The 22,672-nt window shown below is 40.6% G+C and overlaps 1 protein-coding gene across 1 annotated transcript in view; it reads left to right on the forward strand.

The window, feature by feature from the left end:
• Nucleotides 1-306: 306 nt before the first annotated feature.
• Nucleotides 307-22,672, forward strand: part of LOC136406446 (cytosolic beta-glucosidase-like) — a 94,433-nt gene continuing 72,067 nt past the window's right edge. Inside the window, exons 1-2 of the mRNA XM_066386523.1 lie at nt 307-379; nt 678-905. Coding sequence (XP_066242620.1) covers nt 307-379; nt 678-905 — 301 coding nt within the window. The remainder of the gene's footprint in view (nt 380-677; nt 906-22,672) is intronic.

Raw genomic sequence — 22,672 nt, forward strand, 5'->3', positions numbered from 1 at the left:
CTTGCAAAGGCCTTAAAGTTGGCCTTAAAGTTGGCTAGGTCACAATTGCCTGTAGCTAAATTCCCCAAGGACAGGAAGCACATCAGAGAGGCTCCCGTGCTTAGCACAGTGCCTGACACATAGCACCTAACGCTGTATGGATGAATGAATGTGAGACACTGCTATTCTATCAGCAATGGTAGCAACCAACAACTTACCCACAAATAACTGACCAGACCATCACAAGGCTCCATTCGTAAATAACTAAATAACGGGAGAATAGGCTTCAAGTGCAGAGGGCCAAAGATAAGATCTCGGGACTTGGTCATGCGTATCAAGGACCAGGCTGTCATTCATGGCCAAGAGAAATTCACAAGGAGATGCTTTCAGCTCAGACAAGGTAAGCTAGAGCCTGCCTCTGTTGACCAGCTGGGAGATCTTCAGATAATGAACCAGGAGATCCTGCTATGTGTCAGCATTATGCAGGAATTTTTCATGTGCCTCCACTCAGCTCCAGGGGTCAAGGACAGCAAAACACATAACCTGCTCATGCATGCTATTTCAAAGGCGTATTTTAAAGCTATAAACAGGGTGCATTGAGTTAATGAGGTATGTTCTTTTGGCAACAAATATTTACATTCCACATATGCCCCTTGATGTCAAGAGTGTAACTGTTTCATTTTCTTCTTTTTTCTCAGGAGGCTGGGATGCAGATGGAAAAGGCCCTGGTGTCTGGGACACATTCACCCATCAGGGAGGAGAGAGAGCTTTCAAGAACCAAACTGGCGATGTAGCTTGTGGCAGCTACACTCTGTGGGAGGAAGATTTGAAATGTATCAAACAGCTTGGATTGACTCATTACCGCTTCTCTCTTTCCTGGTCACGTCTGTTACCTGATGGGACGACAGGTTTCATCAAGCAGAAAGGCAAGTGTTTCTTAAAAATAGAAGGTTGCAACTTTAATTCAAGGTTATTGCTGCAGCCTGGCATAATTAATCCAGTATGCTATTCTGCAGTATAGCTTTGAAAGTGCAGGTTTTTGGAGTGATTATGGGAAACATTGTTTTTGAAATGGGCTTGCATTAGCTTTCTCAATAATATTCTGGTTTCCCTTAACTGCAGAATCTTTGTTGGGAGGGGGGAGGTAGATTGGCAGAAAGAGGGGTGGAATAGTGTTTTATTTATAGAAGGCATTATTTGAGTGTTAACCCAAAGGTGAATTTTCAAAAGTTGTGTATAAATTACTTTCTATTGTATTACACTGGGATGAGCTATGAAAAGCCCTGGAGAACTTGAAAGGCTTCTGAGCATTTCAATAGGAACTGAACTAATGGAGCTAATTGACTAGCACAGGGGTGAGCGCTGAGGAATTCGGAGTCCCCTTACTGGGAGCTAAGTACCAGCTACGTCACGTCCTGGCTATGGAAGTGTCTCTTGGTGCCTCAGTTTCCCTACAAGTAGAAAGGGATACTATAATAGCTCCTACTGCAGAGAGTTGTTGGAAGATTAAATGAAATAATCTTTATAGTCATTATACTTGCTGGTACACCATAAAATGATTCAATAAGTGTTAGCTATTATTTGTATTATGCCTTGTAATTCAAAATAGTATGACCTATTTGAAAGATGCTTATTTATGAGGCATTATATATATATATTCTATAGGATAGGATGACCACGTTTTATTGAGGTGCATGCCCACATCCAGATATTTTGTAATTGGTGGGTCTGCAAGCTGAATCAAAGGTCTGGCTACCTCCTTCCACACCACAGGGTTGGCAAATGATGAGCTGAAGGCCAAATGTCGCCTGCCACCTGTTCTTGTCAACAGAGTTATATCACAGCGCCACCACGTCCCATCATTATATGTTGTCTATGGCTTCTGTCCCACTTTAGTGGCGGGATTGAGTAGCTGGGGCTGAGACCGTGTAGCCTACAGAGCCTAAAATAGTTACTATCTGGTTCTTCACAGGAAAGTATTGTGACCTCTGTACTACAACTCAATGGCTTCTTGATAAAGAACCTTTATTGCTACTTTGTCTTGGAAGAGATTTTACGCTATTTCCAGAGCTGGGACTAGCTGAGGCAAGGGAGGTGCCAAAGCTGCAAAATTTAAGGAGTCATTAAATCTGGAGTCTTCCACGTGCAAGATGGGCTCTTGTAGGAACCCGCACGAAGGCAGCTGCTTGCCTCAGCATGCTTCCAGCCTAAAGAATCTTCATTGATACTAAGGGGTTCTATCCGAGTGAGTAATCTGATTGCGTATATATCATAGTAAGAACAATATAGGATAACAGCTTCTAGGTAGACTTGTGCACTTGTAACGCTCATTTTATGTCAGGTAGGATCTCTCCCTTGTGCCACGGAGCCACAACTCATAGACTCACATGTCATCTATGGCCTTAGAGTAGCCTCCGTTCTATGGGAACAACACAAGTTTACCAGCTTCATTGCTTGATTCTAAAGATATTAGCACCGTGAGTAACTGCTGTTTTTGGAATGTCGACTTTCTTGACATTACTGGCCAGTTTTATTTTGTGATTTTGAACAAGGTAATTTGTTGTTCAGTTTTAAAATAAACTCATACTGATCTACCTTCTTAATCTACTATCTATTCGCCTCTCTTCTCTCTGCCACCAGCATATCCCCAAGGTCTAAAAACTAAGTAACCTTTGACTCTTTTCTTTGTTTTCTATATCTAATTAGCAGCCAAAGATGATCCATTCAACTCTGTGTCTCTTTGGCTTCTCCCCTCCTAGCCACCTGCTCTGGCCTTGCCCTAGTTTAGGTCTTCATCATTCTCATCAAGGACTTTTTGATATACACTTGACAGGTCTATCTACTTTCATTCTCTCTTCCTGTTTTTTGTTTAAATTCTTTATACAAAATGCTACCAACAGCTATTTTTCTAAAGCTTGGTCCAAGTCATTTGTCTTACATCATCTGTGCTAAAACCAAAACAGCCTAAAAAATGTTATTCACCCCAAGCCTCAATGTACAGTCTATGCTCTTTCGTATATGATTCCAGATGTTACTTGACTTGGTCTTAATTTACCTGTGGCTCATTACAAGCTGACATCACCCCATGCGTACGACCCACACCATTCCCTGAGCACACAGCCTCGCACTTATGACATAGTCTACCTACTTTTCCACCTCGGTTGGAGCTTTCTTAAGTTCTTCCTTTTGCTTGCCAGGGCCTTTCCTTAGCTCTCAGCTGGGCCCCTGAATGTCTCTCTTCCCGTTAAGGCTGAGCACTAATATTTCCTTCTTTTTTTAAATCTTCTCCTATTTCAAGACAAATCTTATTTCTGTTTTCATAGCACTTTGTAAAACCCTTGGGGTATATACCTCGTAGTCTCCGCTCTTGGTTTTATTATATATCCTGTTAGACGGTGAACGCATGAGCTGAATGCAGTGGAACAAACATGGCTTAGGTGCCCGTGTGACAGGTGCGCCAGGCGCTATACCAGGTACACAAGACAGCCTCTCTCGTCGCTCGTGGTGTGACCGGAGGCGACTTCGCCTGGCTCACTCACGCCTGCCACCTTGACCAGTGCCCTGCAGGGAGGCGTTTCGTAAACAGTTGCTGAATTTAACTGAATTATTTAAATAACAATCATAAAGATCACTCTAAGGACAGGAATGTACACCGTACATTTTATTGAATATGTACTATGAGCAACTCACTGTGCCCACCTCGTACCTGCTCTTGTTGATTTAATGCTCCTAGTAGCTCCTATAAGTGAGTGGGTTCTCCGAACAGAGGGTACCGTGGCAATTTGGATGTAAGTTTGGGCATACATTTGCTAAGATGACAAGTTCTGTTAGGGCTGATTCAATCTAAGCCTGTCTGAGGTCACAAAGCTCGTGTCTAGTCTAGACCCCTCTGTGCCCTCGCCAAGTGACTTGCGTTCATTGCGTCACAGTTTCCTTGTTGGTAAAGTGAAAGGGAAGACACCCCATCACTCCAAGTCTCTCCCTGGTTCTAGTTTGTGATCCTAGGAGTTTGGGGTTTTCACTTGGTAGGTAAAACAAAACAAAACAAAAAAAAAACAGAAGAATTAAAAGCAGAACAAAAACATAAACAACTCAGCAGCTTGTCATATAAGTCCATGATTCCTTATCTGAAATTCTAAAATCCGAAAGTCTCTGAATACCGAATCCTTTTTTTTTTTTTAGCACGTTTAGTTCTAAAACTAACTTGGCAGCAAAAGCTGCTCTAAATGGATGCGAAAGACTTTTATCATCTCGGTTTATTCCGCTTGGTGAGGATATTTATATATTAAGGGATACTGATTCAGACACCACAAGGGGTGTTAAGCTTAATACATGGCATTTCCTTTGCTAATATCCAAAAATTTCAAACACATTGGCCACCAATGATTTTTTCAGATAAAGGATTATGAACCTGTACCAATGCTGATATATCAAGCTATGTAAATCCAGCGTAAGGTGTGCAGAAGTTCAGAGAAGACACCGTAGATCAGCCGTCCAAGAGCAGGAAGCAGAGAAGCGGGGCAGAGCGTGGTGGGGGCGGCACTAGGGTCCCGGGGGCCCCCGGAACAGGGCCGGCAGACCACTCGTACAGATCTCGCGTGGGGATCAGGTGCCCTCCGCACGGAGCTCTCTGTGTCTGCCCAGCGTTTGTAAAACCATAGCTGATTAATATCACAGACTTTTCCATGAGCAAGAGGGCACCGGCGGTCCTTCCAAGAGGCAGAATTTCAATAAGCAGGTGCTCAGTCTTGTGCGGTGATCTGTTGAAGCAATTGGAACTGTTTTAACTCAGAAAGGCCATCCTTTTTTTTTTTTTCCTGTTTAAATATTTTCTCAAAGAGCATGTAAAGAATTGGAAATCCTTGTCACTGTTCTTTCCAAGGCGTCCCCTTGTTTGTGTGTTTGACTCCCTATGTTAAAGCTTGGTTAAGAAGACATTTGAAAGCTTAAAAAGTCCTAGGTGGCTAAATTGGAAGAATATTTCACGAAATGGAATCGTTACACAGTCTTTTCTCTTTCAAATGTCAAGTTTTCAAGGTTTAACAAGAAGAGATTGAGCTGGCAAGGGAAATCACATATTTCTGTATTTCTCAAACGTTCAAGTGCATTTTCATATCTGCCACAAGTGTAAGTTTCAGGGGATGAGTGGAAGACTCAAGTATTGGAAATAAAAGAAAAAGGAATGCTTATGTAGAATTTCTTGTTCACTTTAAGATTTAAACCATAGGCACACTTAGAAGAAATGTTAACTAAATAAATTAACAACAGAAACCTTCATCAATCTCTTACTCTGTATTTGACAGGGCGGCAGTCTTCAACCCCCATAAATTTACTCAGTTCCTGATCCTCAGAAACTGTTCATATGTTATCTGGTAAAAGGGACTTTGCAGATGTGATTAAGTTAAGGATCTTGTGATGGGGAGATCATCCTGGACTATCTGGATGTTTCCAGTGTCATGTGAATCCGTATGTGAGGGAGGCAATAGGACCAGGGAGAGAGAGAGAAGATAGAAGGACTGAAGCAGAGCTCTGAAAGGAGGGAAGATATAGCAGTACTGGATTTGCAGGTGAAGGAAGAGGCCACAAGCCAAGGAATGAAGGCAGCCTCGATGCTGGAGAAGGCCAGGGAATGAATTCTCCTTGAAAACCTCCAGAAGGGATGCAGCCCCAGTGACATCTTGATTTTAGCTCAGTGAGAACCATTTCGAATATCTGATGCCCAGGACTGTAAGATAATACATTTGTTGTTTCAGGCTTCAGAGTTTGTACTGGTTGGTTATAGCACCAATAGGAAACTAATATAAGTGGTGGGCCAGGAGAACCCGGGGCTATGAGAGAAATCGGTGGTGTGAGTTGTAGAGAGCAGCGGACTTAGACAGGTATCATATATCTCACGTTTGTACTAAAGTTAATTCTACACTAATGGATTTATATATAGCTTGCCTAGGGAGATTCCAGTTTAGTTATTTCCTATGATGAGACATCATTTTTGCAAGTTCTAGCCACATTCTTTTCTCAAGAAATTTTCCTAGTTTCTTTGTTCTACACAGTCTTGTTCCACTCTTCTTGGTCACAGCTTGCTGGGTGAGGGAGAGACTTCTTTGTGACTTTTTATTTGTGTAACCTCACTGAAAAAGATCCTCTTGCCTCTGCCCCCCACTTCCCCTCAGATGTTTGGAATAGAAGAGCCAAGAGGCTGAGATGATTGGTGGCTGACCTTGGCAGGTGAGATGCCTGTTTTGAGACCATGTCAAATTGGCTGCATAAAGAAAACTGGTTCTGCAAGAAAAGACAGGCATGCCGTAGCTGTATCAAGAAAAGTGGGGGTGGGAGAGGCCAGCATTTCCTGCGATGCAAAGATTTTCTCAGCTCCCAGCTTCAGGTCCCTTGAGCTCCATTTGCAATCATTTTCTGTTATTGGCTACGTGATAACTCTTGAGCATTTGAAAGAATGCTCATGGCAACCCATTCCCACCAGCCACCAGCCTTCCCTGCCGCCTTTAGATTTGATTTAATCCAAGTGGGTTTTTGTTTTTCTATATCCAAAAGGCCTTTAATGCAAAGATGCTTCATATTTTTTAAGATCAAATAAAAAGAAATAGTTGTAATTAAAACAGAGAAGATGTTAGGAACAATGTAAGAAAGCTATGAAAGTTTCAATACTTAACATAATCGATCCTTTTCTAATATCCAGGTGCAGAATGGGATCCAAGGAACAGGTAAAGTTTCACAGTCCTAGATTGGTAACAGTTGATCATTTTAAAATACACATGTATGCCGAGAATTGTACCAGTCTGGCAAAGCTCAAGAACCCTTTGATGAATTTTCCTTGTTCGATACTTACAACACTCACGAGGTGGCACTATTAATATTCTTCTTTTACAGATGAAGATATTGGGGTGTAGAGAGCCTAAGGGATTTGTCCAGGATTTTTTGACTGAGTTGTCTGACTCGGAAGCTCGACTCATAAAAACCTCACACCACTGCTTCATGGGAAAGTTTTATTACAGCACTGAATAAATGATACAAACCAGAAATAAAATGCTCCATTGTGGGATGTTAAATATTAATTATGCAATGCTTTGGTGCTCTGCCGTGCTGATGAGTGAGCAAAAAATTTACTTAATTTTTTTTTATCTTCAATTCAACTGAGGATTATCATGTTGTTTGAATTGCATTGATTGCCATCATTAATGATTGTGCCATATTTAATGATGCTTACAGTAGATAAATCGATTCTTCAAAAAAAAAAAAAAAAAAGAGAAAAGGAAAAAAAAATCTAATCTGTGAGTCAGCTCCAAAGTTGTTAAGGTTAAGGTTAATAAAACAGTCACCCCATCGCTGGCTCTGAAACATTACTAAGTGGGAGAAACGGACCAGGGGTCCCCAAACTTTTTACACAGAGGGCCAGTTCACTGTCCCTCAGACTGTTAGAGGGCCGCCACATACAGTGCTCCTCCCACTGACCACCAATGAAAGAGGTGCCCCTTCCAGAAGTGCAGCAGGGGGCCAGATAAATGGCCTCAGGGGGCCTCATGCGGCCTGCGGGCTGTAGTTTGGGAATGCCTGGTGGTCAGTCTTTGTAGTGAAACACATTGGGTTTAAATGTTGGCTGTGCCCTATGACAGCATTGGCACTTTAAGTCCAGTTGACACTCTCTAAATCTCAGTTTTTCCTTATGTTTATTGAGGATAAAAATATCCACCTTTTGGGCTTAAGTATAAATGCAATTTTTTTAAAAAAAAAGCTGATATTTTTTATATGCAAAGCCAATAGGAGAAATTGGCTTTGTGAACATTAGCACATATGAATTCCAAAGTGATTTCGTTATACCCGCTTAGATGATCCCATGTGACAAATGAGGATGTGTGGTTTTCCAGAGGTCCAGAGACGGAATAGTGGAATACTCTTTCATTAAGAGAGAAATAGCAGCCTTTATAAATTTTAGTGAGTGTATGAGTTTTTCCGTTGATGCTGTAACAAATCACCAACAGCTTTGCTGCTTACAACACCACAAATGTATCAGCTTTGAGTTCTGTTTGTCAGAAGCCGGGGACAGGTCTCACCAAGGTGACTACAGGGCTGCGTTTCTTTCTGAAGGAACTAGGGGAGAGTCTGTTTTCCTGGCTCATTCAGGTTGTTAAAATGTAATTCCTTGTGGTTGTAGGACTGAAGTCTTTATTTCCTGGATGGTTGTCAGCTGAGGGCCGTTTTTAGCTTCTAGAGGCCACCTGCATTTCTCGGCTCCTGGCTTCCTTCCTCCATCTTCAAAGTCAGCAATAATGGGTTAAGCCCTTCTTATGCTGTCATCTCTCCTGTCTCTCCTAACCCACTCCTCTGCCGTCCTTTTTCTCTTCTAAGGACTCATGTGGTTAGACTGGCCCCAAACTGAACAGTTTGGAGCAATCATTCCATCTCAAAATCCTTAACCTTAATCACGTGTGCTAATTCCCTTCACTACTATCACAATGACATTGGGCAAGTGATTTTATCTTTCTGAATTGTCTTTCCCTTTCGGTATCAAGTGTGAACAATAGCAGAAACCCACTCTAATAGTTTTTACGGATAGTGCCCCTTTTGCGATGCAAGGTAACCCATTCACATGGACCACGGATGAAGGCATGCACTTCTTTGGGGGTGGGGAGCTTATTTTGTCTACCACAGTGGTTCTCAACCTGTGGGTCGACCCCTGTGTTTTGGTCGTTCGACCCCCGCTGGGGTCGCGACCCCAGGTTGAGAACCACTGGTCTGCCAAGTGACTAATGGCATTCAAGTGGGTCTTCTAAATATGAAGTTGTTCTACATGATGCACTTTATGTTACACTTTGCAAAATCAGTGAGCCGTTGTTAAAAATACCCACTTTTATAGACAGACAGGCAGACAAACGTGACCTTGCACAATGTGACTTCTGCTTACCTTGATTACCTCTCACCATTCTTATTCCTTCTCTGCTGAATTATATGCTCTCCTTACACTGAACTTTCAGTTTCCAGAAAAATCCATACTCTTCCAAGAGAATAAAAATGCAAATGAACAATGGTCAGGCCACGTATGATGATAAAATGGATCCACATAAGAAGCCCAGGAGGGCAAACTAAAACCTCTGTAGCAGTCAAAGGAACAGTCGGGACTTGGTCACCACTGCCGGCTTCTGTGTGTTCAGGGGCATGAGAGGTCCCGCTCCGGCCCTGTGCCAACGACCTCTAATCAGCATGGCACACAGCCCCCCGTGCTGCACTGTACAACCTGCCCTCCTCCCTGGCAGCCTTTGAGTCTCTGCCCGATGGCAGCCATGGTGGCTGGCTCCCGGGTTATAGCAAGCTCTCTTTACATTTGGGTGGTGGTTTTTTTTCTGTTGTTGTTTTTTTTTTTTTTGAAGCAAGTATTTATTGAAAGCATTTCAGAACACACAGCACTGGGATAGGTGGTCCAGCTTGGGAGAGTCTGCCAGTTCATCGATTCTCAGGGCAACACGGATCAAAAAGATGTTATTTTGCCTCCTAGCAAAGATTATACTAACTGTTTAACTCCAGTGCCTTCAGTTTGCAAATGAAATAACTGACTGTAAACAGATACCCTCTTTTCTTTATTTTAAATGGAATTTTATTGAAGTAGCACTGGTTAACACAATTATACAGGTTGCAGGTGCCCGATTCTGTAATACTCTGTTGTGCGTCCACTCCCCAAGTCAGGTCTGGGTCCGTCTCCATTTATTCTCCGCTTTACCCTCCTCCACCTGCACCCCCCCAGTGACCACCACACCGTTGTCCTTGTCTGAGACAGTTCGTCCTTTCTTGTTCTACCCCTCCACCCCCACCCCAGCTGTCTGCCTGCTCTCTATGTAAGAGTTTGTTTCTCTTTTGCTTGTTAGTTTATTTTTTATTTCCATGCCTCCTTCGGTCTTTTGACATTTGTTTTCTTTTTTTTCTCTTCCTCAATCACTCTTTTCTGTTTGTTCTGTGTGGGTAATTTCTATTTTTCTTTTGAGTGTCAGCTGAGATGTCATGAATGACAAAAATAGCAATAATTATTATTATTAGAATGATCGCTAACCTATACTAATCCCTTATCTTATACCCAAAACTGTGCTAAGCATGTTCAATGTTTTAACTCATTAAACTCTTATAAAAATTATGGAAGTGAACTTCTATTATTGTTTACACTTGACAGAAAGTGAACGATAATTCCCAAAGATGACGTAACTTGCCCATGGTCACTGAGATTGTAGTGAAGGGGTTGGCATAGAATTTAGGCAGCTCGGTGTCATTGTTTACTTTGATGAATAGTCATGATACATTTCTTTCAGAATAAAATTTCAAATGCCCTTAGTTTGGGATTTGTAGTCTTTATCATAGGCTTGCATAATATTCTGTACTTCACCTTTACTAAGAATACTGACCTGTAATTATTTATGAATTTTATCAGGAATCCCTACTAGACTTTAAGCTCCCTGAGGACAAGGACAGTGTTTAATCTGTTTGCAGGTTCAGCGTATGGCAGCTTCTCTGTAAATGTGCTCTGAAGAAATGAATCAATGAATGATCGATGGAAACACACACAGAAGTCTACATTGTTACTTTTTAATTGAAAGTTACTAAGTCAAAGAAAAGGGAAAGGAATCTTCTCCCTAGGCCACTTCTGAATGAAACACAATTCCAATATGAAATTATAATTACTATCCAGGAAGGAACCTTTCAAAAGAAAGGACAGCTTATTTCATTTAAGCGTAGGCTGCCTCTTAGACACAGAATCACACAAAGTACTCACATCAGCACCTCCTCAGCAAGTCTCTTCCAAGAGAAGAGGCATTATTAATTTGGACCCAACATCTTCTTGGCATTGGTTTCTGAGGCAGACCATCTCTAACCTGGTAACAGTCTTCTGCTCTCTGCCACGATGCTGAGAGGGCTCTCTCGTCTCACGCAGTGCTGGAGAGTCAGTTGCGAGTCAGAGCCCGGGGTGGTGTGTTTTCTCAAGGACTTTGTCAGAATTTTAGAGCAGACAACCCCAACCTAATATTCCTTATTGTCCTCACTGATCCACGTTTTCGGAAAGATGCTGACCTCGTGACCATGTTTAATGCATAATTGTTCCTAGACTTCTGAGACTGATAGTTCTGGAGCAGACTAAGGCAGTCCCATTTTTTTTTTAACCTTATATATAAAATCATTGAGCTTTTCTTTTTTTTCTTCATTCACTCAACAAATATTTATTGACTATCTAAAAAATTTTTGGTACTGAGCCAGGATTTGGGGAACCCAGAGGTAAAATAGATAAAAGTTCTTTGCTATCATGGGGTTTGTATTCTACTGAAGTTAAAAGGCAAATCTTGCATACAAGCATATAAATGACTTCGTGTGTAGCAATAACACAGAGTTATGTGATAGCCACTTGCCCAGCAGTGTCCCTTTCAGAACAGACGTCTCCCACAATCACATCACCCCATCACTGCCCCATTCCCCATTAACCCACCTTCCTTGGAGTTCTTCATGTTTCCTCTCAGCCTTTAATGGACTATATGTCAGAAGTAACCTTATTTTGAACCAAGGTTATTTAGGATACTATCCCCGAACCTCTCCCTTTTAAAAGGTATTGCCCACATACTAAAAATACTTTCTTCTTATACATCTTCTTTTACTTGACTATTACAACAAGATCATTGGCAATTTGTTAGCAAACTAGGTAATGCCCGTTGTGACGCTCTACCACTTAGACTTGCTTGGGGCCTTAGAGGACCGAGGAGGTTGGCTGTTGGATGCCACCCTTGAGCCCTTTGATGAGGACACCCGGTTCTGCCTCAGTACCTGTGAGGATCGGGTCAAGCCGTGGATCATCGTAAGTAAGCCGAATATGTTTGCTTGCTGATTTTGGTATATTCCCCCTCCTGGTGTACCTCACCTGAGAACGGGGCGCTATTGGGCGGCTCATCATCTGGTCGAGGCCCATTCCTGAGCCTGGTGCAGCTACGATTCCTGATTTCAGAGAAAGCAGAAGGCCATGATGTCCCTAGGACTTTTTGTTGGCTGCGTGGAGCCGGCAGATCCCGATTCAGAGTCTGACCAGGAGGCTGCTAGAAGAGCCATGGCTTCCCAGGTGGATTTCTTCGCTGAACCTGTACTGATGGATGGTGATGACCTGGAAGTGGTCAAGTCCCAGATTGCCTCCAGGAGTAAGAAGCAAGGCCACGCATCATCAAGGCTTCCAGAATCCACTGAAGAAGAGAAGGGAAGGCTCAAAGGGACAGCTGATTTCTTTGTTGTGCAATCTTTTTTTTTTTTTTTTTTGTATTTTTCTGAAGCTGGAAATGGGGAGAGACAGTCAGACAGACTCCCGCATGCGCCCAACTGGGATCCACCCGGCACGCCCACCAGGGGGTGATGCTCTGCCCCTCTGGGGCGTCGCTCTGTTGCGACCAGAGCCACTCTAGTGCCTGGGGCAGAGGCCAAGGAGCCATCCCCAGTGCCCGGGCCATCTTTGCTCCAATGGAGCCTCGGGGCGGGAGGGGAAGAGAAAGACAGAGAGGAAGGAGAGGGGGAGGGGTGGAGAAGCAGATGGGTGCTTCTCCTGTGTGCCCTGGCCGGGAATCGAACCCAGGACTTCTGCACGCCAGGCCGACGCTCTACCACTGAGCCAACCGGCCAGGGTGTTGCTGTGCAATCTTATTCAAGTCACCTTGTCCGGCACCAGGAGAACCATAAAGGAGAAGTGGGTATTTACCAGGATGCAGAGGTTGAAGGTTTTCCCTTCTTGGATAAGTTTGGATTGGGTCTCTGTGATGCCATGGGGAACATGGAAACTACTGAAATACATTAAGGTAAATGACATTTGTTTGTGTCTGCACGTACCCCCACATCCATAAAGATGCGAAGGCAGGTCTATGTATGGGTGTATCCGAACCTGAAAAAAAGAATGATTTTAGGCAATACCATATACATTTGTTGGCCTGGGAAGAGAAGGTTAGGATATAAGCCAATGAGGGGTACATAGTTGATAAAGGTCTTTGAAACCATAGGCAGAGTTAGGACTCCTAGCTGTTAAAGTCAGCTCTGGCCACAGAAATAGCTTGGGTAGATTTTCCAGGCTGGGGTCATGACTGTGATTCTTAACAGACGTATTGAGAGTTGAAATAGCTGGATCATTCTTGGGTCTCTGGTATACTGGATGGCATCCAGGTAGCTGAAATGAACGTTTCAAGTTAATGGTTTTTAGGATCCCTTCTGTAGGGTGGGGGGGTAGAGAGTGCAGCTGCTGGTGGGAAAAAAGGGTTAAGGAGCAGTGACAATCAGTAGGTGTTGATAGAGGAAAGATATTTCTGTCTCCCCATTATAATAAGAGTCCTTTGACTGTCTTCATGCACATTTGTACAGTTTTGCTTTTCCATTGTTAGTCATAAAAGATCAGAGCATAGAAAATTAAGTTAATAGGGTCAGTGCAGTTTGATGAAAACTAGTTTGGGGCTGTAGCTTAGAGAAGATAGAGGATAAAGCACCTGATGTTATGAGCTTTTTTTTTTTTTTTTTTTTAACATCTGTTTGGAATAAAACTTCTGCTCTCTGGTTCCAGGATACGTATAATAACCCTGTAATTTACATCACTGAGAATGGGTTTCCCCGGGGTGATCCCACATCTCTTGATGACACTTGGCGCTGGGAGTATTTCAGACAGACATTTCAGGAACTGTTCAAAGGTACCGTTAGAGATGATGAGAGATCAGTTGTGCAAACTTACGTGCCCATTTGCATTCAGCAAAGACCAATGATTTCACAAGCTGAAATTCATGTAAATCAGTATAAAGCCATGTAATTAAGAGAGAGGAGAAAAAGTATTTAGGAAAGAGTAGGGTGAGGATTTTGGCCTAGCTTCAACCTCCTAAAATTTAATCAAGTAAAAAGCGACTGTCTTCAGCATTTTGTGACACGTGGGTGAAGGTGACATGCAGAGGCGGAGTGGTGGCTGTCGGGAGAGAACATTTGTTATTACAAAAAGATTAGCACCGACCAACTATCGCATGCTTATTTGCATATTTTAATATCCTAACTACCAAGAAATGAATTGACAGAATTTTGAAAGGACAAAAAGTAAGCATTTGTGTAATAAACTTTAAAGTGGCTCGAGTCTTTGATCAACCTATGTTTCATTTAAGCTGTAACCACGCAGCCCAGTTAGGAGCCATTTTCATTTATTTATTTATTTATTTATTTATTTATTTATTTATTTATTTATTTATTTATTTATGCTTGTTCTGTAGATTTTGTGAACTCTGTTTCAAGACAATATTATTATTATGGTAATGTCTTAATGGACTTTTTAAAATCATATTTGAAAGCAAATGTGAAGGAGTAATCTTTAACTGGTAACTTACATTTCTAAACCAGCGAATTCCCCCCTTTTAGCTACCATTTAGACTATTGCTTTATAAATTAAATTTCTCCTGCCTATACGGGGATGTTATCACAGTAACAAAATCCAATGCAAGATGAGGCTTTCGACATCTCTTTTTTTTTTTTTTTCACCCTGGTAGGCACACTTCTCTCTCATCATTCTATTTGAAAGGTCCTGAAACTGTTCTTTCCGAAATTAATTAGCAATATGCTGAGATCAGCCAGAAGGGATTCTGGGAAGTAGCACAAAGTACTTTCTTTCTAAGACCTAAAATATGTTGACTTGATCCCTCACTCAGACCTGGCGTTTATTGCCAGAGTGCAATTGGATTCCTACAGCTTAATCCAAGCAAAATAACTCCTCTGTCTTACACAGAAAGCATGTTCTTCTTCTGGGTGGGAATTCACATTCTGATAAGAAAGGGAAATCTCTGCTTTTCAGCTTTTCCCCACTTCTCCTAAATGGGCCTATTTATACTTAATTCACTGATGTTCCCGGCTTCACCTTGAGAGAGAAGTAGGCTCGTTACCACCAGGCAGATTTATGGATGACGTAGGGACCCCAAATGACTTGTCTAAAATTGTTCTGTGTGTTTTTGGGGAAAAGGGAAAAACAGAAATTGGCTTTTTTCATCTCCAGCTTGGAGTAGTGTCAAGGTTGTTCAATTGCTCTTTGAAGTAGTTTCGGATATTTTATACAGTCCCTTAGATCTTTAATGATAAAATCTCAGCGGTGGACCCAAGAAATTAATTGAAACAACTAAAGACTGAAAAGTAACTGAAGGCAAGAGCCGTATGGGAGAAGGTGTGGGCTTCTCAGGATCAGGAGAAGATTCTAGGGTTAGGGAAAAAGTCCTATTTTTCAACTTGTTGGCTTTCTATTGTCTTTAAACATTAATTGTTAACAACATTTATGTCCTCTTCTGATTTTTGACAGTCGATAATCTATATTCATTGTAAGTAACACATAATACTGTATTAATTTTGCTTTTAAATAATTGCCTTTCAAAATGTGCAGAAATCTACAATTTTACAAAAAAAAATATCCATGTATATATGTCTCTATTCTGGGCTGGGTGTAGTGATAACTATTTTTCATATACTGTTGCAGTGGATACAAATTATTTCACCTGTGGTAGAACTCTCTTCTCTAGTAATTCATCCTCTTTCTTCTACAAAATACCCACTTCCCCTTATCTTTGGGCTTACTCGCAGGGACAGCTATATAAGTAGAATAAGATACTGCTTCATGTCAAAAAAGAACTGATTGGTCTAGATGTAGGCATGTGACATGAGTTGGGCCAATCCCAGGTTTGCCTGGGATTTGACCTTGGACCAATCAGTTTGTTTGTCTCCTAGCCTGGGTTGGAGGGGGATGTACCCTTGGGGCCATTGGTGGTTGTGTCCTGCCACGTCAACTTACCAGCAGTGAGAAGGGCCACTGCAGGTTCCTGAGGAGAAGAGGCGACAGGAAATGGAGAGAGATTCCAGACGACACTTGGGCCTCTAGTTCCAGGGTTTCCTCAGACCCAGCTGCGTGCATGTTCTGCAGAGACAGTTTTTTTTTCTTTTTTTAAACTTTTAATTAAGTACTCTTTCTGCTTCATCTGCTTCTGATTGGGTTTCTATCACATGGAACAAAAAGAGTCTTAATTGAGACCATCTCATTTCGTTTTCAAAACAGTCACTTGAGGTCATTGCTCCTGCTTTCCAGATGAGAAAACTGAGTTTCAAAGAGGCTGCGTGATTTACTGAAGATCACAAAGTTGCTGAGTGATGTTTGCTGGAACGAGGTAGAATGTGTGTATGATTGTTATTGCTACTATTTCGGTGTTTTAGATGGTCTGGCAATTCAGGACCTCCTGACCCAGAGTGCTTGCTTGTCCTGTCACACAGATCCTCTTCCTCACCTTCTGTGTTCTGTCTTGGGCTCCCGTAGATTCTTTGAAAGTGCGTCATGCTGTCTCTGCCCGGCCCTATGCCCTTGGCAGAGCACAGGCAACCCCTATCCTGCCTGTCTCAGAGTAGAGCTGTGCTCACTCACCAAATTTCCGAGATTCCTTCAAGGTAGCACTAATGATCTTGACTGCAGAGCACTTTCCTAGTAAGAAACACACCGTAGGCAATTAAAAATGATAACAGGCCAGGGGTGACATTTGTGGGAAGCGCTGCACGTGAGAGCCCACCAGAACCCAGGGAGTCAGTGGAGGAGGGCTCTGTGATTCTCAGGAACAAACCCGTCCCTCCAACATCATGCATATGAACAGGCACATAACGATACTGTAGTTCAGGGGTAGTCAACCTTTTTATACCTACCGCCCACTTTTGTATTTCTGTTAGTAGTAACATTTTCTAACCGCCCACCAGTTCCACAGTAATGGTGATTTATAAAGTAGGGAAGTAACTTTACTTTATAAAATTTATAAAGCAGAGTTACAGTAAGTTAAAACATATAATAATAATTACTTGCCAAGTACTTTATGTCAGATTTTCGCTAAGTTTGGCAGAATAAATCTTTATAAAACAACTTACTCTAGTTAAATCTATCTTTTTATTTATACTTTGGTTGCTCCACTACCGCCTACCGTGAAAGCTGGAACGCCCCCTAGTGGGCGGTAGGGACCAGGTTAACTAGCACTGCAGTGTAGTTGGATCAATGGTGTCCGCTTAGAGGTCTTATGGATCTCTTCAGGTAAAATCTCATAGCAGTTAATTAGGGTGTAAAAAATAAGCTAATGTTTCTTTCTCCTTTCAGGAAAAGAAAAAAAAGAGGATAATGACATTGGGGGGGGGGGGGAGAAATCAGCTAATGTCTTTTTAATCATTGCATTATTTAAATGCCTTTAAATAGGTTGTGTTTTAAATGAATGAATGCAGATATAGGTAAGAGAAAAGCAACAGAGGGAAGACCCTGAAACCTTGCAATGGCACACAACTGGGCTTGCCTGCCAGCTCTGCTACATGTGCAGTGAGGGGCAATGGCCCATTGTTCAGCCTCCCAAACTCTTACTTAGCTCATCTATAAAATCGGATAACACTTTCCCTGGCATTTTAGATGTAAAGATTTTATATAATGTGCTATTGTGGACATCCCCCTCCCAGAAATTGCCTGGAACATAGTAAGTCCTCAATCAATGACAATAATTCCTATTTTTACAAACCATGTACTCTTATGAGTAAGTCACCTCAAGCTATTTTTCTTGTTGTTTAAAAAATTGGTCATCCTAAGACTTTTTTTTTTTTTAACTCTCCACACCCCTCCCCTCTCTAAATTATAGCAGAATAGTTCCTTGTATTGGCATATTTCTCTACCATTCTTTCTGGGGAAGCTCTGAATGAGGGTTGTGACGTTGGTGGTTGAATCCCATAGAGGAGAAAGTAACCACCACCTTCATTCATTATTTCCATCAGAGAGGTTGCCAGATTAGGTGAAAAATCAAATCACTGGCAGCAGAAACAACTGTCAAGTTACTGGGTCCCTAGATGGCTCTGCCACCTGAATTCTTATAGAAGTTAAGGAATCAGTGATCTTCAGAGTTAAACTTGACTCATATCATATGCATCTTTATTCTATCCATAAGATGTACACCAGTCTTTGCTGCTCCAGAGCCAGCAGTCAAGTTTAAGTTCAAATGAACCCACACGTAAATGGATAATCTCAATAATTCTTATGTTATTGGGGGGGACAGGAAGTGTGCGAGGTTATTCGCAATAGACAATATTCCAACCATGACCGAAGTCTCCTCAAAGGGGACTCAAATCTGTGTTCAGACTATTCCTCATACCTCCCCAACATGTGCCTGCCTTTCACTTGCTCATGATTTTCCTCAACCTAGACTGCCACCATCTTTGCCTTCCACCTGGGCCAATCTTGCTATTTGGAGTACACGAGTTTGTTTCAGGTCAGACAAGACATTTTGAAACCTGGTTCTGCCTCTCACAAGCCCACTAATTTTGGCAAAAATTTTTTTTTAATAATTTTATTTTTTTAATGGGGTTACATCAATAAATCAGGATACGTATATTCAAAGATAACATGTCCAGGTTATCTTGTCGTTCAATTATTTTGCATACCCATCACCCAAAGTCAGATTGTCCTCTGTCACCTTCTATCTAGTTTTCTTTGTGCCCCTCCCCCCTCTTTCCCTCTCCCTTTCCCCCCTCCCCGTGTAACCACCACACTCTTATCAATGACTCTTAGTCTAACTTTTATGTCCCACCTATGTATGAAATAATGCAGTTCCTGTTTTTTTCTGATTTACTTATTTCACTTCGTATAATGTTATCAAGATCCCACCATTTTGCTGTAAATGATCTGATGTCATCATTTCTTATGGCTGAGTAGTATTCCATAGTGTATATGTGCCACATCTTCTTTATCCAGTCATCTATTGATGAGCTTTTTGGTTGTTTCCATGTCCTGGCCACTGTGAACAATGCTGCAATGAACATGGGTCTTTACGTATCAATGTTTCTGAGTTTTTGGGGTATATACCCAGTAGAGGGATTGCTGGGTCATAAGGTAGTTCTATTTTCAGTTTTTTGGAGGAACCACCATACTTTCTTCCATAATGGTTGTACTACTTTACATTCCCACCAACAGTGTATGAGGGTTCCTTTTTCTCCACAGCCTCTCCAACATTTGCTATTACCTGTCTTGTTAATAATAGCTAATCTAACAGGTGTGAGGTGGTATCTCATTGCCATTTTGATTTATATTTCTCTAATAACTAAAGAAGATGAGCATCTTTTCATATATCTGTTGGCCATTTGTATTTCTTCCTGGGAGTAGTGTCTGTTCATGTCCTCTTCCTATTTTTTTATTGGATTGTTTGTTTGTTTTTTGTTGAGTTTTATGAGTTCTTTGTATATTTTGGATATTAGGCCCTTATCTGAGCTGTTGTTTGAAAATATCATTTCCCATTTAGTTGGCTGTCTGTTTATTTTGTTATCAGTTTCTCTTGCTGAGCAAAAACTTCTTAGTCTGATGTAGTCCCATTCATTAATTTTTGCCTTCACTTCTCTTGCCATTGGAATCAAATTCATAAAATGCTCTTTAAAACCCAGGTCCATGAGTTGACTATCTATGTCTTCTTCTATGTACTTAATTGTTTCAGGTCTTTGATCCATTTTGAGTTAATTTTAGTACAGGGGGACAAACTATAGTCCAGTTTCATTCTTTTGCATGTGGCTTTCCAGTTTTCCCAGCACCATTTATTGAAGAGGCTTTCTTTTCTCTATTGTGTGTTGTTGGCCCCTTTATCAAAAATTATTTGACTATATATATGTGGTTTTATTTCTGGACCTTCTATTCTGTTCCATTGGTCTGAGTGTCTATTTTTCTGCCAATACCATGCTGTTTTGATTGTCGTGGCCCTATAATAGAGTTTGAAGTCAGGTATTGTAATGCCCCCAGCTTCATTCTTTTTCTTTAGGATCGCTTTGGCTATTCGGGTTTTTTTATAGTTCCATATAAATCTGATGATTTTTTGCTCCATTTCTTTAAAAAATGTCATTGGAATTTTGATGGGAATTGCATTAAATTTGTATATTGCTTTGGGTAATATGGCCATCTTGATTATATTTATTCTTCCTAACCAAGAACAAGGAATATTCTTCCATCTCATTATATCTTTTTTGATTTCCCTTAACAATGGTTTATAGTTTTCATTATATAAGTCCTTTACATTCTTTGTTATGTTTATTCCTAGGTATTTTTTTGTTGTTGTTGCAATCATGAAGGGGATTATTCTTTTGAGTTCGTTCTCAAATGTTTCATTGTTGGCATATAGAAAGGCTATTGACTTCTGTATGTTAATTTTGTATCCTGCGACCTTACTGTATTGGCTTATTGTTTCTAGTAGTCTTTTTGTGGATTCTTTGGGGTTTTCGATGTATAGGATCATATCATCTGCAAAAAGTGATACCTTTACTTCTTCTTTTCCGATATGGATGCCTTTTATTTCTTTGTCTTGTCTGATTTCTCTGGCTAGAACCTCTAGTACCACATTAAATAAGAGTGGAGAGAGTGGACAACTCTGTCTTGTTCCTGATTTAAGGGGGAAAGCCTTCAGTTTAGTGCCATTTAATATGATGTTAGCTGATGGTTTATCATATATGGCCTTTATCATGTTGAGATATTTTCTTTCTACACCCATTTTGTTGAGAGTCTTAAACATAAAATTTTGTTGTATTTTATCTAAAGCCTTTTCTGCATCTATTGATAAGATCATGTGGTTTTTGTTCTTTGTTTTGTTGATATGGTGTATTACGTTAACCATTTTATGTATGTTGAACCATCCTTGAGATTCTGGGATGAATCCCACTTGATCATGATGTATTATTTTTTTAATATGTTGTTGTATTCGATTTGCTAGTATTTTGTTTAGTATTTTAGCATCTGTATTCATTAGAGATATTGGTCTGTAGTTTTCTTTTTTTGTGCTGTCCTTGCCTGGTTTTGGTATGAGGGTTATGTTGGCCTCATAAAATGTGTTTGGTAGTATTGCTTCTTCTTCAATTTTTTGGAAGACTTTCAGTAGAATAGGAACCAAGTCTTCTTTGAATGTTTGAGAAAATTCGCTGGTATAGCCGTCTGGGCCTGGACTTTTATTTTTGAGGAGGTTTTTAATGGTTTTTTCTATTTCTTCTCTACTAATAGGTCTGTTTAGGCTTTCTGCTTCTTCTTGACTCAGTCTAGGAAGGTTGTATTGTTCTAAGAATTTATCCATTTCTTCTAGGTTGTTGAATTTAGTGGCATAAAGTTTTCCATAGTATTCTATAATAATTCTTTGTATATCTACGGTGTCCGTGGTGATTTCTCCTCTTTCATTTTGGATTTTGTTTATAGAGTTCTTTCTCTTTTTTCCTTGGTAAGTCTTGCCAAGGGTTTGTCAATTTTGTTGATCTTTTCAAAGAACCAGCTCCTTGTTCTATTAATTTTTTCTATAGTTTTTCTGTTCTCTATTTCATTTATTTCTGCTCTGATTTTTATTATCTCCTTTCTTCGGCTGGTTTTGGGTTGTCTTTGTTCTTCTTTTTCTAGTTCCTTAAGGTGTGAAGTTAAGTGGTTCACTTGGGCTCTCTCTTGTTTGTTCATATATGCCTGAAGTGATATGAACTTCCCTCTTATCACTGCTTTTGCTGCATCCCATAGATTCTGATATGTCGTATTGTCATTTTCATTAGTCTGTTTATATCTTTTGATCTCTGCACTTATTTCTTCTTTGACCCATTCATTTTTTAAAAGTATGTTGTTGAGTTTCCACATTTTTGTGGGATTTTTTTCCTCTTTTTTGCAGTTGAATTCTACTTTCAAGGCTTTATGATCAGAAAATATGCTTGGTACAACTTCGATTTTTCTGAATTTGCTGATGTTGTTTTTGTGGCCCAACATATGGTCAGTTCTTGAGAATGATCCATGTACACTGGAGAAAAATGTATACTCAGTCACTTTGGGATGAAATGTCCTGTAGATGTCTATCATATCCAGGTGCTCTAGTGTTTTGTTTAAGGCCACTATATCTTTGTTGATTTTCTGTTTGAATGACCGATCTAGAGCCATCAGCAGTGTATTGAGGTCTCCAAGTATGATTGTATTTTTGTCCGTTTTTGTTTTAAGGTCAATAAGTAGCTGTCTTATATATTTTGGTGCTCCTTGGTTTGGTGCATATATATTAAGAATTGTTATGTCTTCTTGATTCAGTGTCCCCTTAGCCATTATGAAATGGCCATTTTTGTCTCTGAGTACTTTTGCTGTCTTGTAATCAGCATTATCAGATATGAGTATTGCTACGCCTGCTTCTTTTTGGATGTTATTTGCTTGGAGTATTGTTTTCCAGCCTTTCACTTTGAATTTGTTTTTATCCTTGTTACTTAGATGAGTTTCTTGTAGGCAGCATACAGTTGGATTTTCTTTTTTAATCCATTCTGCTACTCTGTGTCTTTTTATTGGTGAGTTTAATCTGTTTACATTTAGTGTAATTATTGAGACTTGTGAGTTCCCTATTGCCATTTTATATCTTGCTTTCTGTTAGTTTTGTGTCTTGTTTGATCCTTCTCTTTCATCTTTCTATCTTTTGTTTTTATTTGGTTGTATTCCATACATCTTTCCTCTGTTGCTATCATTTTTAAATCATGTGCTTCTGTGGTGGTTTTTTCAATGGTGGTTACCTTTAAGTAACAAAAAGGGTTCCTACCCTGTTCATTGTAGTGCACTATTTTGTGAGTACTTTTGCACTCCATTGTCCTTTGCTACTGTTAATCTCCATCCTCTCCTCCCCCTTTCTTTTTGTTGTTGTCACAGTTTAAA

Source organism: Saccopteryx leptura, chromosome 5, assembly GCF_036850995.1.
Source record: "Saccopteryx leptura isolate mSacLep1 chromosome 5, mSacLep1_pri_phased_curated, whole genome shotgun sequence".
In the NCBI taxonomy this organism is placed as follows: domain Eukaryota; kingdom Metazoa; phylum Chordata; class Mammalia; order Chiroptera; family Emballonuridae; genus Saccopteryx; species Saccopteryx leptura.